The sequence below is a fragment of the Carcharodon carcharias genome, chromosome 21 (genome assembly GCF_017639515.1).
Source record: "Carcharodon carcharias isolate sCarCar2 chromosome 21, sCarCar2.pri, whole genome shotgun sequence".
Classification (NCBI taxonomy): Eukaryota; Metazoa; Chordata; class Chondrichthyes; order Lamniformes; family Lamnidae; genus Carcharodon; species Carcharodon carcharias.
This window is the reverse complement of record NC_054487.1, coordinates 83533794-83546920: the sequence shown is the minus strand read 5'-3', so window position 1 is coordinate 83546920 and position 13127 is coordinate 83533794. Positions and strand designations below refer to the sequence as shown.

The following is a 13127-nucleotide window of genomic DNA, read 5'->3' as shown; positions in this document are numbered from 1 at the left end:
CAAAAGGGGATCACAAAGATTAATAACAGGAACTCTAGTTCGCTCTCCTGGTTCTCTCTCCTCCCACAATATGACGCACACAAAAGAAATGCAAGATATTGAGCCTATCTATCCTCTTCCAGTCACGCAACTGAACATGTGTATTCCTGGCCTATGTTAGGGGCATAGGAACAGGAGTAGATCATTCAGCTTCTTGAGCATATTCTGCCATTTAGCTGATCTGCCTCAACTCCATCTACCTGCCTTTGTTCCATATCCCTGGATACCTTTTACCCAGCAAAAATTCATTGACCTCAGTCTTGAAAATGCCTGTTGACCTCCAGCATCTATAGCCTTTTAGGGGAGTGTTCCAGATTTCACTCCTGAACAGCCTTTCTCTGGCCTTAATACTATGCCCTCTTGTTCTGGATTCTCTCAATGAAGAGTGTAGTTTCCATTTATCTACCCTTGTAAATCCCTTAATCATTTTAAACACTGATTAGATCGCCCTTCAAAGTTCTAAACTCAAAAGGGTATGAAAACCAAGTTCATGCAGCCTATCATCATGATTTAACTCATCACTCTGGTGAATCAGTGCTGTATTGCTAGTATATCTTTCCTGAGATGCAGTGCCCAAAATCGAACATAATACTCCAGATGGGGTCTGACAAAGACTGTGTACAATTAGAACATCACTTTCTCACTCTCGAATTCCAACCCCTCCTGAGATAAAGGCTGATATTCTATTGATCTTTTGTTCACTTTTGTACTTGGACTCAAGCTTCAGTGATTTGCAAACATGGGAGAGATGGTGGCGTAGTGGTAATATGACCCAACAGTAATCCAGAGGCCAAGGCTAATGTTCTGGAAACTTCAAATCCCACCATGGCAGCTAATGGAACTTACATTCCAGATTTATTAATTGAATTTAAAGCTAGTTTCAGTAATGGTGACTGTGAAACTATCATCGATTGACATTAGCTGGATTTTCATGACATTAATGTCCTTTGTGGAAGGAAACTGCCATCCTACATGTGACTCCAGGCCCACAGCAATGTTGTTGACTCTTAACTGCCCTCTGGCTGAGCAATCCACATAGTTCAAGGGCAATTAGAGATTGGCAACAAATGCTGGCCTTGCTAGTGGCACCCACATCATGAAAGAATAAAGAAATGGGCACATCTTGTCACCTGTCACCAATCAGAAAGAACTCTATTTCCTGTCTCTCCCTTTCAGCCAATTATTCAATGCTGCGCTGCCTTCTGCATTGATGCACTAACCCCTATGAAGTTCTGCTACTATTAAGTTTCAACTGAAACATTAGGAACGTTGTCCTTTGTTCACAAGCAGCAACAGAAATCTTTTAAATGGTGTGAAATATGATGTTTGCATTTCACTTTACAGATATCAGGTTTAAAGGAATTAACAGAATTTTATAAATTTCATATTGATTTCATAAAATCTACAAAATATTAAAATCTGTGCATTTTCCCAATTTAAATGGGTTTTCTTACTACTGATAAGTCGTACCATCTATTGTAAATAATTAAAGATGTAGAATCCTAACTAAGAATGGAGAAGACAATTTCTCTAGCATGAAAGAACATCTGTTTTTTGCAAGAATGAAATCAACTTCATTTTCTTTCCAAACGGTAAATGTTTTGCCGGTGTAGTAAAAGAAGGTGACAGTGACGAAAGCCTGAATGGGGGATCTGCTGGAGTTAATGCCAGTGAAACATTAGAAATGGAGCTGGCTTCTACTTCACCAACCCCAGCAGCAGAGGGAGTGCCAGAAGCAGTGAGTAAATTTTCATAATTGTATTCCAATCTGAAACATTCTTCAGATTTTTTCCATCAGCGAAGCTGTAAAGAATTAAAGTGCTAATTGTCTTCACAGTGTCTCCCCAGTGTGTGTGCCATTTGTAAATTGTAAAATTGCAAAGGAATTGTAAAACAGCAACTAGCAACTAAGTAACCAACCTTTCAGAATTTGACTATTTAAGATAACTGAGTAAAAATGTGGAAAATGTCTATTTTAATCAAGTGGAAACTGTAACCTTGTGTTTGTATCATTGGTGCGATAATAGTCCCACAGTCTACTCCATTACCAAAATAAGTTGACGGTGAAGCAACAGATGCCGTTTGCTTGGGTATTTGAGACTGTGCCACATACCCCTGTGCACCTTGTCAATTAGTCAGCTGTGAGGCACAGTATTGAACCAGATTACCAGACTGATGTGTGGCTGAAAATTAAACAGCAAAGGGTTGGCGGGAGGGAGAAGTCAAAAGTGGGTCAACAGTGACGTCTCCCTAGGATGGGTGTTGTAGGCACTCTGTTGTTTTTGTCATTTTCGTACATGTGGATAGAATATTGTTCAGTGCGGGTTTCCAGATTGCGTGCTATGGGCAATAACCTAAAGGGGCCTGCACAAGCTTGGTGAATGAGCAGATGTAATTCAGTTCTGGTAATTGTGAAGTAGTGAGCTCAGGTTGAAGATGTGGGAATGGTAAGTAGTAACAGATTACAGCCAGGGATGGTGAAGTGAAATCCATGGCAATTTAAAAGGACTGAGTGAATTTGTTAGTAAAGAAGATACAGGACCTTTGTCCTAAAATCAGATAGTGTTTTGGAAGGGTAGCCTTGATGGCACAAAGGCTGTCTTCTACCCAGGCATTTGTACTATGCATCTCATTTAATAAACGGAATGGAAGAAACGGCCAAAATTCCCACGTGCTTTTCCAACCCTGTTTTACTACTCTGGTTGTAGGGTTCTCCAGCACTTGGAAGAAATTCACAGCCTAGCGTCTTGCCATAACCACTTGCATCAAAGAACAGGATTAAATTAAAATCACATTCTGTAAGAAACTGTGGCATGGTGTTTACTGTAGTAGGATTAAAAAGAAAAATAGGCACTGAATATAAAAGAACTAAGTATGATTCTAGAGTATAATTTTACTGGAAACACTTTTTGCAGTAAGAATTGATTGAAAACCAGCAGGCTAAGATCATTTGGTCAATGTCCATTTGGGTTTCCTGCATTGTTGCATCATTTGTATTTATAGCTGATTTTAAAAAGTACTGTTGCATTGTGATGCTTAAGCACACAAGCAAACAGACATTATTAAAAGAATATAATGGCTGAAAAGAATATAATTTGCTAATTTTGTTTCAGGAGCCAGTTGAAATCCACACAAGCATCCTTCATGTGCCAATTCCAGTGGTTTCATCTACTCCCAAGAGTCACGCTCAACAGGTAGATAAGAAGATGGACGCTGAAGTTGAAACAACATCTGACATTGGGTAAAACACAATTTAGCTTTACTACCTAACTTTAGAAGGCTGAGCGTAACTCTGACAGTTTAAAGGCTATGATTGACTTCTCCTTCAGATGATTTGTGAAGTCAACTGAATTATTTGAAGGCCAGTTTGAGTACCTAACCATTGTATTTATTTTAAAAATTTGACCGATTTATGGCTTATTAACACAGCTTAGATCATTAATTAACGTATGTAGCCTTTTTTCTAAGGAAGGTGTAACAATTTGTATAATAAGTGTAAATTTGCATTTTTCAACAGTGAAATACAACCAGGTGATATCTCTTCCTTAGTTGAAGAAACTGTCATATGTGACAGTCCTATGTAAGTGAAAAATTATTTTTACATCAACCCTGTTAATTCATTGTTAAAGACAAGGTATTATCCAATTCTCTTCAGAAATCCACAATTGAATTTGCCTCCACCAGGCTCTCGGGCAGTACGTTCCAGATTGTAGCCACTCTATCCTTAAATCACTGTCCTCTGGTTCTTGACTCTGCTGTCAGTGGAAACAGTTTTTTTTTCTGTTTACCCCAGTCTAAACTCTTCAGGGTTTTGAACAGGTTTATACAGGGTAGTGGGGTTCCTCAGTTTGAGATTTGATTGTACTGTGCGTTGGCAGATATACGAAAACCAGAGGACAGAGATTTATAATGATTAGCAAAACAACCAAAAATGACCTGAAGAAAATTATTTTTCACGGAGTGAGTGATTAGCATCTGGAATGCACTATCTGGAAAGTGTGGTGGAGGCAGGTTCGATCATGGCTTTCAAAAGGGAATTGGATAAATAGAAGAAGAATTGCAGGACTGCGGCTAGAAATGGAACTAAGTGAGCAGCTCTTGCAGAGTGTCAGCACGGGCATGAGTGGCTGAATGGCCGCTTTGTGTGCTATAACTATTCTATGATTCTCAAATCTCCTCTCAACCATCCCTTTTCTAAGGAGAATAGCTCCAGCTTTTGCAATCTAGCAACATAACCAGGGTTCCTCATCTGATGTGTTACTTGGGGGACTTTCAAGCAGTGATGTTCCCATGCATCTGCTGCCCTTTTCCATCTAAATGGTTTTGGAAGGTACTTTTGGAAGAGGTGGCTTGACTAGTTGTTGCAGTGCATCTTATATATGGTGCACACTACTGCCACTTTTTTTTGGAGAGAGCGAATGTTTAACGTGCTGGATGGAGTGCAGCAGGCTGCTATGTCTTGCATGGTGGGGAGCTTTTTGAGTGTTGTTGGAGCTGCATTCACCCAGGCAAATATGGAATAGACCGTAACCAGCCCCCAAGATCAACTGCAGAAACTACTTTTCTCTGTCACTATCCATCAAAATAAATAACTCTCACCTAATGTGACTAAAAAACTTCTTGAAATCAAGCTGCTTCTTTGCTTTGTTAAATTAATCTCTTTCAAGATGGTCTCTAATTCAGAAATGAATGAGAAACCGTGTTTAGCTTATAATGCTTATGTATCCAATTAATAGGTTATGCTAGTGGCATGAACTTGTATTCCTGAGGCTTGATCGCTTAAAGTATTATGGATGCTGGAAATATTCAACAGGTCTGGCAACATTTTAAGTCACAGAGCTTAAATGTTAAATCTGTTTTGCTTTTCACAGATGCTCCAGACCTGGTCAATATTTCCAGCATTTTGGGGTTTTTTTCCCTTCACTGCTATGTCCTTGATCATTTGGGAGCTTACAGATTTGGGATTTATTTTGGATTATGTAGTGAAACGTGTTCTCTAATGTTTTATTGCAGATTGTCAGATGTACACAAGTTTGGTAGTCAGGAGAATCTGAGAATGGAGGAAGAGCACAAGGTTTGTTTTGTTTCATCAATATTCAGTGTAGCGCCAACTGGCAATTCAGCTGCACTCTATTGCATTATAGGATTTAAATGTGTTACCTTTTGCCTTTGAACAGAAATTATCCATGGAACCTGCTCAACAGAGTCCTTTGGAGGTACGTTTCCAGTATCACAAGCATTTGTTAAACTTGTTTGGGACAAAAGTGCTCATGGTGAACTAGACTGATGGCAGCTATGTAATCATCTGATTTCTTTCAAACAGCCTTGATAAAATTAATAAGATTGTTTTTACTGCGCAATGAAATAGATATATGTACTGTTAATTGCTTGGTATTAATACATTCCAGATATAAACTAAAAATCAGCTGTAAGAGTACCTCCTTGTATGTTTTGTATGCAGGTTGATGTAGGGACTTTTCCTCCTGCTCTAACGCTGACTCTCTCTCTCTCTCTCTCTCTTCTTTCTGTCTCCAACTCTTCATCTATCATATTTTCAGCTGGCAGGGAACATTTTGCTCTTGATTAAGGTTAGCTGTCAACATTTTTAATTGGGTATTTTAATCTTGTCTGGCTGCAATTCATTTCTGACCTTGTCTGAGCACATGTTGTTTTGTTTTGTATTGTAATCAAGGTTTCCTTTAGCCTATGAATTGGGTTACTGCTGCTTGTGGCACTTTATAACCGTACCAGAGCTCTACTTGGTATCTCTCTGGATTTTGAATTTGAAACTGATCATTTGATAGATGTCCAGTGTATGTATGCTAAACATTGGTATCCAAAGCTTTACTTTGTATGCAAGGTGATAAAAGCATTTCAGTTAAGGGGGAGAAAAGCCCTACAGTGTAAGATATGTACACTCATTTAAACAAATGAAAAGATTAATGATCTGTAATCGCAGGTGGTATTTTGCAAAGTGAGGTTATCGCATTATGGTAAGTTAGTTGAACCATAACATAGATTTGGACAGTGTAGCACTGCTGTCTTGATTTAACCTGGCTTGCTATAATAGTTTCTCATCTGGGCAAAAGGGAGGGTATGTGTTTCAAAAGGAATTTATTATTTTCAAATCTGTGTAAAACTAAAAATATTGTATATTTAAATTTTGAACCTGCATAGGTGCCCTTTAAATGTCAATACTTCTTAAAGTATAATGATCTCCATGCTAGAAACACCTTCACTGCACCTTATAACTTTTCCTTTCATTCTTTTTCTGTAAACTAACTGTTTTCATGATTCTGACTGCAATCTAGATGCAAGTTTTGTCATTGCAAACAAGTCTAACTGTGTTTGGAAAAGAACAGTGCATTGATAATTGTGGAGGTCCTTGAGTGTATTGTTGCTGGTGGGGGGCAGAGTGTTTTGTTGGACTTTGAGCTGACCTTCCAATTCTTCCAAAACTACCACCATCTTTCGTCACTAGGGTGTTATTTATGCTGAATTTATTTTTGCATCATAGTTTCACCCAACCTAGTTGGCTAATTCACAACTATACATCCCAACCTGCACCTTCCATTAACCTAACTTTGGATTATTACTTGTTTTCTCATTCAGTTGGCTGTTAAATTACTAGACAGCTGAACTCAATTTGACAACATAGCCTGTTGGTTGTGGTATTGGTCATCATACCCCTCCCTTTGCCCCACTACAGCTCCACTAGAGCTTGGCCTAAATAGCCAAGTGGTTATGGTACTGGGTTTGTAACCCCAAGATCAAGAGTTCAAATCTCACAATGGCAAACTATGAAACAATGTAACTTCATCTGAATAGGAACAGATGGAAACGGGTTTGTACTCGAAAGAGTTACAGCTCCACTAGGTCTAAATTTGACATTGTTATTTCATTTGGCATCTGTCAGATGGTCAATCTAGCAATCTGAATGGCTTTCAGCCCAAGCCCCAGAAAATATTTATAAATTGGTATTTATTATCTGACAGGCTTTAATAGGAGCAATTTATTTTTTTCGTATTCTGGAGGATCCTGTTTATTATATAATGTAAGCTTTTGGGATCTACGACCATTTACTGAAATCAGGTTTAAATTTCCCAGTATCTGAAATGTTAATAGTTCTGCTGATGCAAGATATCGCTGGGAACTAAAGTATACCATTGTCTAAAACCATCTAGAATAAAGCATGTATGGAGATCAGTAAGTTCACATCTCTGCCACCAAAGTCACCAACTGGGCATCAGAATTCACCGGATGATGAAAGTGCAGCCTCTAAAAAGGCCAGAGCTTCTTTTGGCCGTGGATTCTTCAAGATAAAAGGTGGCAAACGAACAGCTAGTGCACCTAACCTGGGTAAGTGAGCACGCATGGTTCAAAAAAAAAATGGTGTTTGTGGGTGTGGGTGACATTAGCATGACAGTACTTATTGCCCACCCACAGGGTATTGAGTCAAGTACATAATGTGGGCGTGGAGTCACGTTCAGGCCAGATTGGTAGAGGTGGACTATAATGAATTAGTCCTGTTCTTTTTTTCTCCTTACCCTGGCTGCTTTCAGAGTCTCTTTCTGGTGCCAGCCTGCAAATTAGGTTTATTTAATTTTCACAAATTGGCAAGTTGAGATTTGAACTCCATCTTTAGTTCTGAGCCATAACCCCAAGACAACCGTATAAATAGCATTTGAATTAAAGGCATCTTTGGATCTATTGCCTTATTTAGTCTCAACATGGTGCATGAAAGCTGCTTTATTGAATAAATAAAAACCTATTTTATACTTTAAAAGAAAATTCTGTAGATCTTTATCCATACAGCTAATCATTTGGAGGCAGGGAATTCAATAAGGTATGTAAAATAACTGTGCAATTCATTTAAACTAATTTTTCAGGTGTTCACTTGGTAAAGTGTTGAAATTGTTTGATAAATTGGTGTTCACTTGCACTTACTTTTCCCGTGCCTTCAATCTGCCAAAGTAATTGGATTTGGCTTAATGTGGCTGGCTTGTCATGAATAATGTTCAGAACATTGCTAAATTAGTACTCATATGGATAGTTTGGGTGTAGGAAGTTTTACTGGTCTGCCTAGAAATCTTCCAGTATTGTGTAGAACCAGATGTGTGTTGCAAGTGATTAGAAATCTTGCAATTTATAACACAACTCTCTAGTCTATCCAAGTAGATTATCATTACACTATTTTAAATATATATTTAATTTATTAAAGAAAAAAAGAAACGCTTTTTTACTGTTTAGAGTGTGCAGCATGTCTTCCATTTGCCTGTGACAACATAGGCCCAGATTTTCAGTTGAGGATCAGAAATACGGGGCAGAATTCTACATCATCAGGATTTTATGGTCCCGCTGAAGTCAGTGGACTTTTGATGATTCGCTGCACCCCCACCACAATGGGCCTGTAAAATTCTATCCACTATTTCTGACTCTGATCAGACAAAACGCACACGCCCTCCTCCGATCCTCCAAAGGAGGATCCTTCACGTTCAGAGCAGTGTGGAGAATCCGAGCAGAAACCTTGCCCCCTTTTCACAACAGTAGTTGTTGTATTCTGGTAAATCAAGAGTTTGTCTCCTAAAGCTGCTTTGAAAACATTTTCGGAGACTAGGTAAGGGGGGGTCAGTTGTATAGTTACCCAGGTGTTAGACTAAGTTTTTCCTGACCAACGTGGGTAACTATTTTGTTAAGTAAGTCAGAACTGTCTGACGTCTCTAACTCAACTCAGAGTTGGAGACTTTTTCAAAGGATCCTAGGCAGCACAGGCATTGCCCATCAGAAGTTCACACTCCCGGGGCAGTTTCCATGGAGCCCTTGCATTGGAACTTCCAAGGGGGTCCCATAGTGCATCATCTGGTGTACGTCCAGCCTCTGACTATCCAGAGACTGGAAGACCTGGGCTACAATGATAGCACACTTTCTGCTTGTACTTGGTAATCATACACATGTGAAGTGGTTATACTGGCCATGGAAGTGCTGTTATGGAATATCTGTTTAAATGGTTGAGTTATATAAACTTGGCATTTTACTTGATCTGCCTCATGTTTAGGCTATATTTTTTCAGTCCCACCAATAACCTGACCTGCCAACAAAATTGTCCCTTTTGTTTAAATTGAGCGTCAATACTTGACTGTTGTTGTGACTGTGTTAATTTTGTGAACTTGTCCTGACCTTTCTAATTGGAGTGGTTTGTATCTGTAAATTGATCTGTACTTTACCTTGTTATTCCGCATATTCTTTGCTGCTGTGCTCCCCACGATCATACACATTTTCTGGATGACTGAAGATCGCAGTCGAAGTGCAAGTGCACCGATGCTAGGTATAGTATAGCTGCATGTTTGACTGCACCAATGCCTTGCTATGGACATATCTTCCAGCTGTTTACTACTTTACATGCTCAGCAGAGCTAATAGAGATCTGATAGTTAAGCTTAAACTAAACAAATTCTACAGCATTTAGCCGATGCAACATAAACTGCAAAATCTGTCTTTAGCTTTAAGTGGAATGCCTTTAGGTGGTGTGAACAGAGATTGCTGATTTATATAACCATCATTACTTTAACTCTTCAATTCTTTTCAAAATGTGTTTTTCCATGCTCCATTTACTCACCTGGTCATAGGCCTGCTTGATTTCAGGATGCTAATCTTAGGGAGCTTTGCTTTCTTAGTTTGTCAGAAGTGAACTTAAATGCAAATGTGACAGGTAGTAACCAGAGAAGGGAGATAATAAGAGCTTGCATTTACAAAGCACCTTTAATGTAGGGAAAAAAGTCTCAATCCCCATTAATTTTTTCCAATTGATTTGACATCACTGCAGTGAAAAAGCTTGGTTTATTAAATGGCTCGCTGCAGTGAGATTATGGTCACACTGACCTATTTGGTGGTTGTCATTTATCATGCCCTATGGTGAAAATTTGATTTAAAATAAATAATGTTAAACTCTCCTGAATGCTCCAGTTCATTAGGACTATACCATATTACAAGGTCACCGTGGTCTCGGGATAGATCAAAAAATATATTTCATTTATTCATGAATGTGGCCATCACTGGCAAGGCCAGCATTTAATGCCTATCCATAATTTCTCTTAAAGGTAGAGATGAGCTGCTGCCTTGAACTACAGCAGTCTATGGTCAATCTACTCCCACAATGCTATTCATTCGGGAATTACGGGATTTTGATCCAGCTATTTGAAGGGATGGTGATATATTCACAGCTCAGGATGATTTTTTTTCATATCTTCACATTTTTTTTCCCATGAAGAATAGTGTGGAGTATCGGGAGGGTTCACTTTTGGTACTTGGTGTTATTGTACCTGAGTCATATTACTTGAGTGAGTCTGGACCACAAGGATCCTTGAGGTGGTATAGTAATTGAGTTTAGCTTTAAACTCACCTGAAGTCCATACATGTAAACTTCCAGCAGGGGATGCTAGATAGCATTAAGGGGCAAGAATCCTGGGTGTTTTTTTTTAGCCTCCCTAATCCTGAGTCAATTCTAAGCACTCAGCTGGAGTGTAGGGATGACATCAGCTGATTCAGCACAAACTAGAGATCTGAAAGGCTCAACTACTGGTTGATAGGTGTAACCTAAAATTTGCACTTTTTTAATAATATTTTAAGTTCGGCACATTCAGCCCAGCATTCTCTACACAGCCCAGCAGAAACCAAGATTGACAACAGAAAGTTTAAAGAATACTATGTATTTCAAGAATTTTGATTTTTGGCATCCCCTGTATGATCCTGCAAAAGCAAAATACTGCGGATGCTGGAAATCTGGAATAAAAGCAATAAAAGGTGGAAAAACTCAGCAGGTCAGGTAGCATCTGTGGAGAGAAACAGTTAACATTTCAGGTCAATAACCTTTCATCAGATGGCATGTCATCAACCTGAAATGTTAACTCTTTCTCACCACAGACGTTGCCTATCCTGCTGAGTTTTTCCAATCTTTTTGTTCCCTGTATGATCTTTCCTGCTATTTTGTAGAACTATGCCTAAAGAAAATATAATACATAAAAGTTAGAAACACGGCTAGTTGAGTATTATCTTTAGACTGACTATTCCAACAATCTGGAGATCTCCAAAATATACCTGTATCTAGTAAACCATTCATGCATTCAAATGTTATACTTTTATATAATCTATCAAACTGAACGCTGAGAAACAGGAGGAAAACTCTAGCAGGAGCTATACCTAGCACAAAGGAAGATGGATGTGGATGTTGGAGGTCAGTCATCACAGGGTAGTGTCCTAGGCCCAACCATCTTCAACTACTTCAATGTCCTTCCCTCCATCATAAGGTCAGAAGTGGGATGTTGGCTGGTGATTACGTTTTGAGTTCCACTTTTAGTTCCTCAGATAACCACCTTCCATAATCTTGAACTAATCCAAAACTACTCCTGTATCCTAACTCCCTCCAGCTTTTGTTCACCTTTCATTACCTGCGCTCATGGACTTGCATTGGCTCCCAATCCAGAAATACCTTGATTTTAAGATTCTTGTTAAGGATACAGGTGGAGATCTCAATTCAGTTAGGATAGTTATGGAAAAGGATAAGGTTGGGCCGGGAATAAAAGTCCTAAACTGGGGAAAGACTAATTTTACTTTGGCACAATTTGGCACAAGTAGACTGGGATCAGCTACTTGCAGGTAAAACTCTGTCAGAGCAATGGGAGGCATTCAAGGGGGAAACAGTGAGAGTACAGGGCAGATATGTTCCCATAAAGACAAAGAGGTGGGAGAACCAAGTCTGGAGAACCCTGGATGTCAAGAAACATAAAGGTTAGGATTAAGAAAAAAAAGAGAAGCTTACGGCGGGTACCAAGGGCTCAATACATTAGAGTCCTTAGAGGAACTTAAGGAAATTAGGAAAGCTAAGAGAGTGCATGAGAAAACATTGGTGGAAAATTCAAAGGGGTTTTTTATATATGTGAAGAGTAAGAGAATAACTAGGGAAAGAGTAGGGCCAATTAGGGTCCATAGAGGTAATCTGTGTGTGGACCTGGAAGACACAGGCTTAGTCCTTAATGAATACTTTGTGTCGGTCATCACAACGGAAAAGGATGATGCAGATATAGACATCAGGATGGAGGACTGTGAAATATTAGAGGAAATTAACATAGAAAGAGAGGAGGTACTAACAGGTTTAGCAGCCTTAAAAGTGGATAAATCTGCAGGCCCAGATGAAATTATCCCAGGCTGTTGAGGGAGGCAAGGGAAGAGATATCTGGATCCCTGGCAGTAATTTTCAAATCCTCCCTGGCCACAGGTGAGGTGCCAGAGGACTGGAGGACTGCTAATGTCCCATTATTAAAAAAGGAGAAAGGGATAAATCGAGAAGTTGCAGACCAGTCTAACCTCGCTGGTGGGGAAATTACTAGAAAGAATTCTGAGCGACAGAATATATCTGCACTTGGAGAGACATTGATTAATCAGGGATAGTCCGCATGAATTTGTTACGGGAAGGTTCTGTTTGACAAATTTGATCGAATTTTTTGAGGAATGGCCTCCTTCTGTGCAGTAGATGTCTGAGTCTATCACCAGATCATGTTCAAATGCCTCCATGGTCTTGTCCTCCCTCTCTCCAACCTTCTCCAGGCCTATAACCCTCCAAAATCTCCTCCAATTCTAGCCTTGTGTACATCTGATTTTCTTCACTCCCAACATTGGTAGCTTTGCCATCAGTTGCCTGACCCTAAGCTCTGGAATTCCCTCTCTAAATCTCCCTGCCTCTCCATCCCCTCCCCCGCCCCCCTCCCCCCACTGTTCTAAGGCACTACTTAAAACCCATCTCTTTGAACAAATTTCAGGTCACTTGGCTTAATATCTCCTTACATGGTTTGATCTCCAATTTTATTTGCTAAGCACTCCTGCGAAACACCTTGGGATGTTTTTGGTATGTTAAAGGCAATATATAAAAATAAGTTGATGTTGTATATAGCTATTACCTGGTGAGAAGGAAACTATCATGTAAAAACATAGGTGCCTCCTCAAGGTCTGCATTGGTTTCATGGCAGCCACCTTATTTGACCTGGACACTCACTGAAATAAATCCCTCCACCAAATATTTTGTCTAGATTAATCAAC

At 39.4% G+C, this 13127-nt stretch overlaps 1 protein-coding gene across 8 annotated transcripts in view; it reads left to right on the top strand.

Annotated features, from left to right (window-relative positions):
• ppfibp1b (PPFIA binding protein 1b) overlaps positions 1-13127 on the top strand; it is a 149765-nt gene that overhangs the window by 111449 nt on the left and 25189 nt on the right. For 7 of the 8 annotated variants that reach the window (XM_041215891.1, XM_041215889.1, XM_041215890.1 and 4 more), the window contains 7 exons: positions 1653-1777; positions 3153-3280; positions 3557-3619; positions 5053-5113; positions 5217-5255; positions 7224-7398; positions 9332-9364. In XM_041215891.1, coding sequence (XP_041071825.1) covers positions 1653-1777; positions 3153-3280; positions 3557-3619; positions 5053-5113; positions 5217-5255; positions 7224-7398; positions 9332-9364 — 624 coding nt within the window. The remainder of the gene's footprint in view (positions 1-1652; positions 1778-3152; positions 3281-3556; positions 3620-5052; positions 5114-5216; positions 5256-7223; positions 7399-9331; positions 9365-13127) is intronic. The other variant, XM_041215888.1, reaches the window with a different exon arrangement.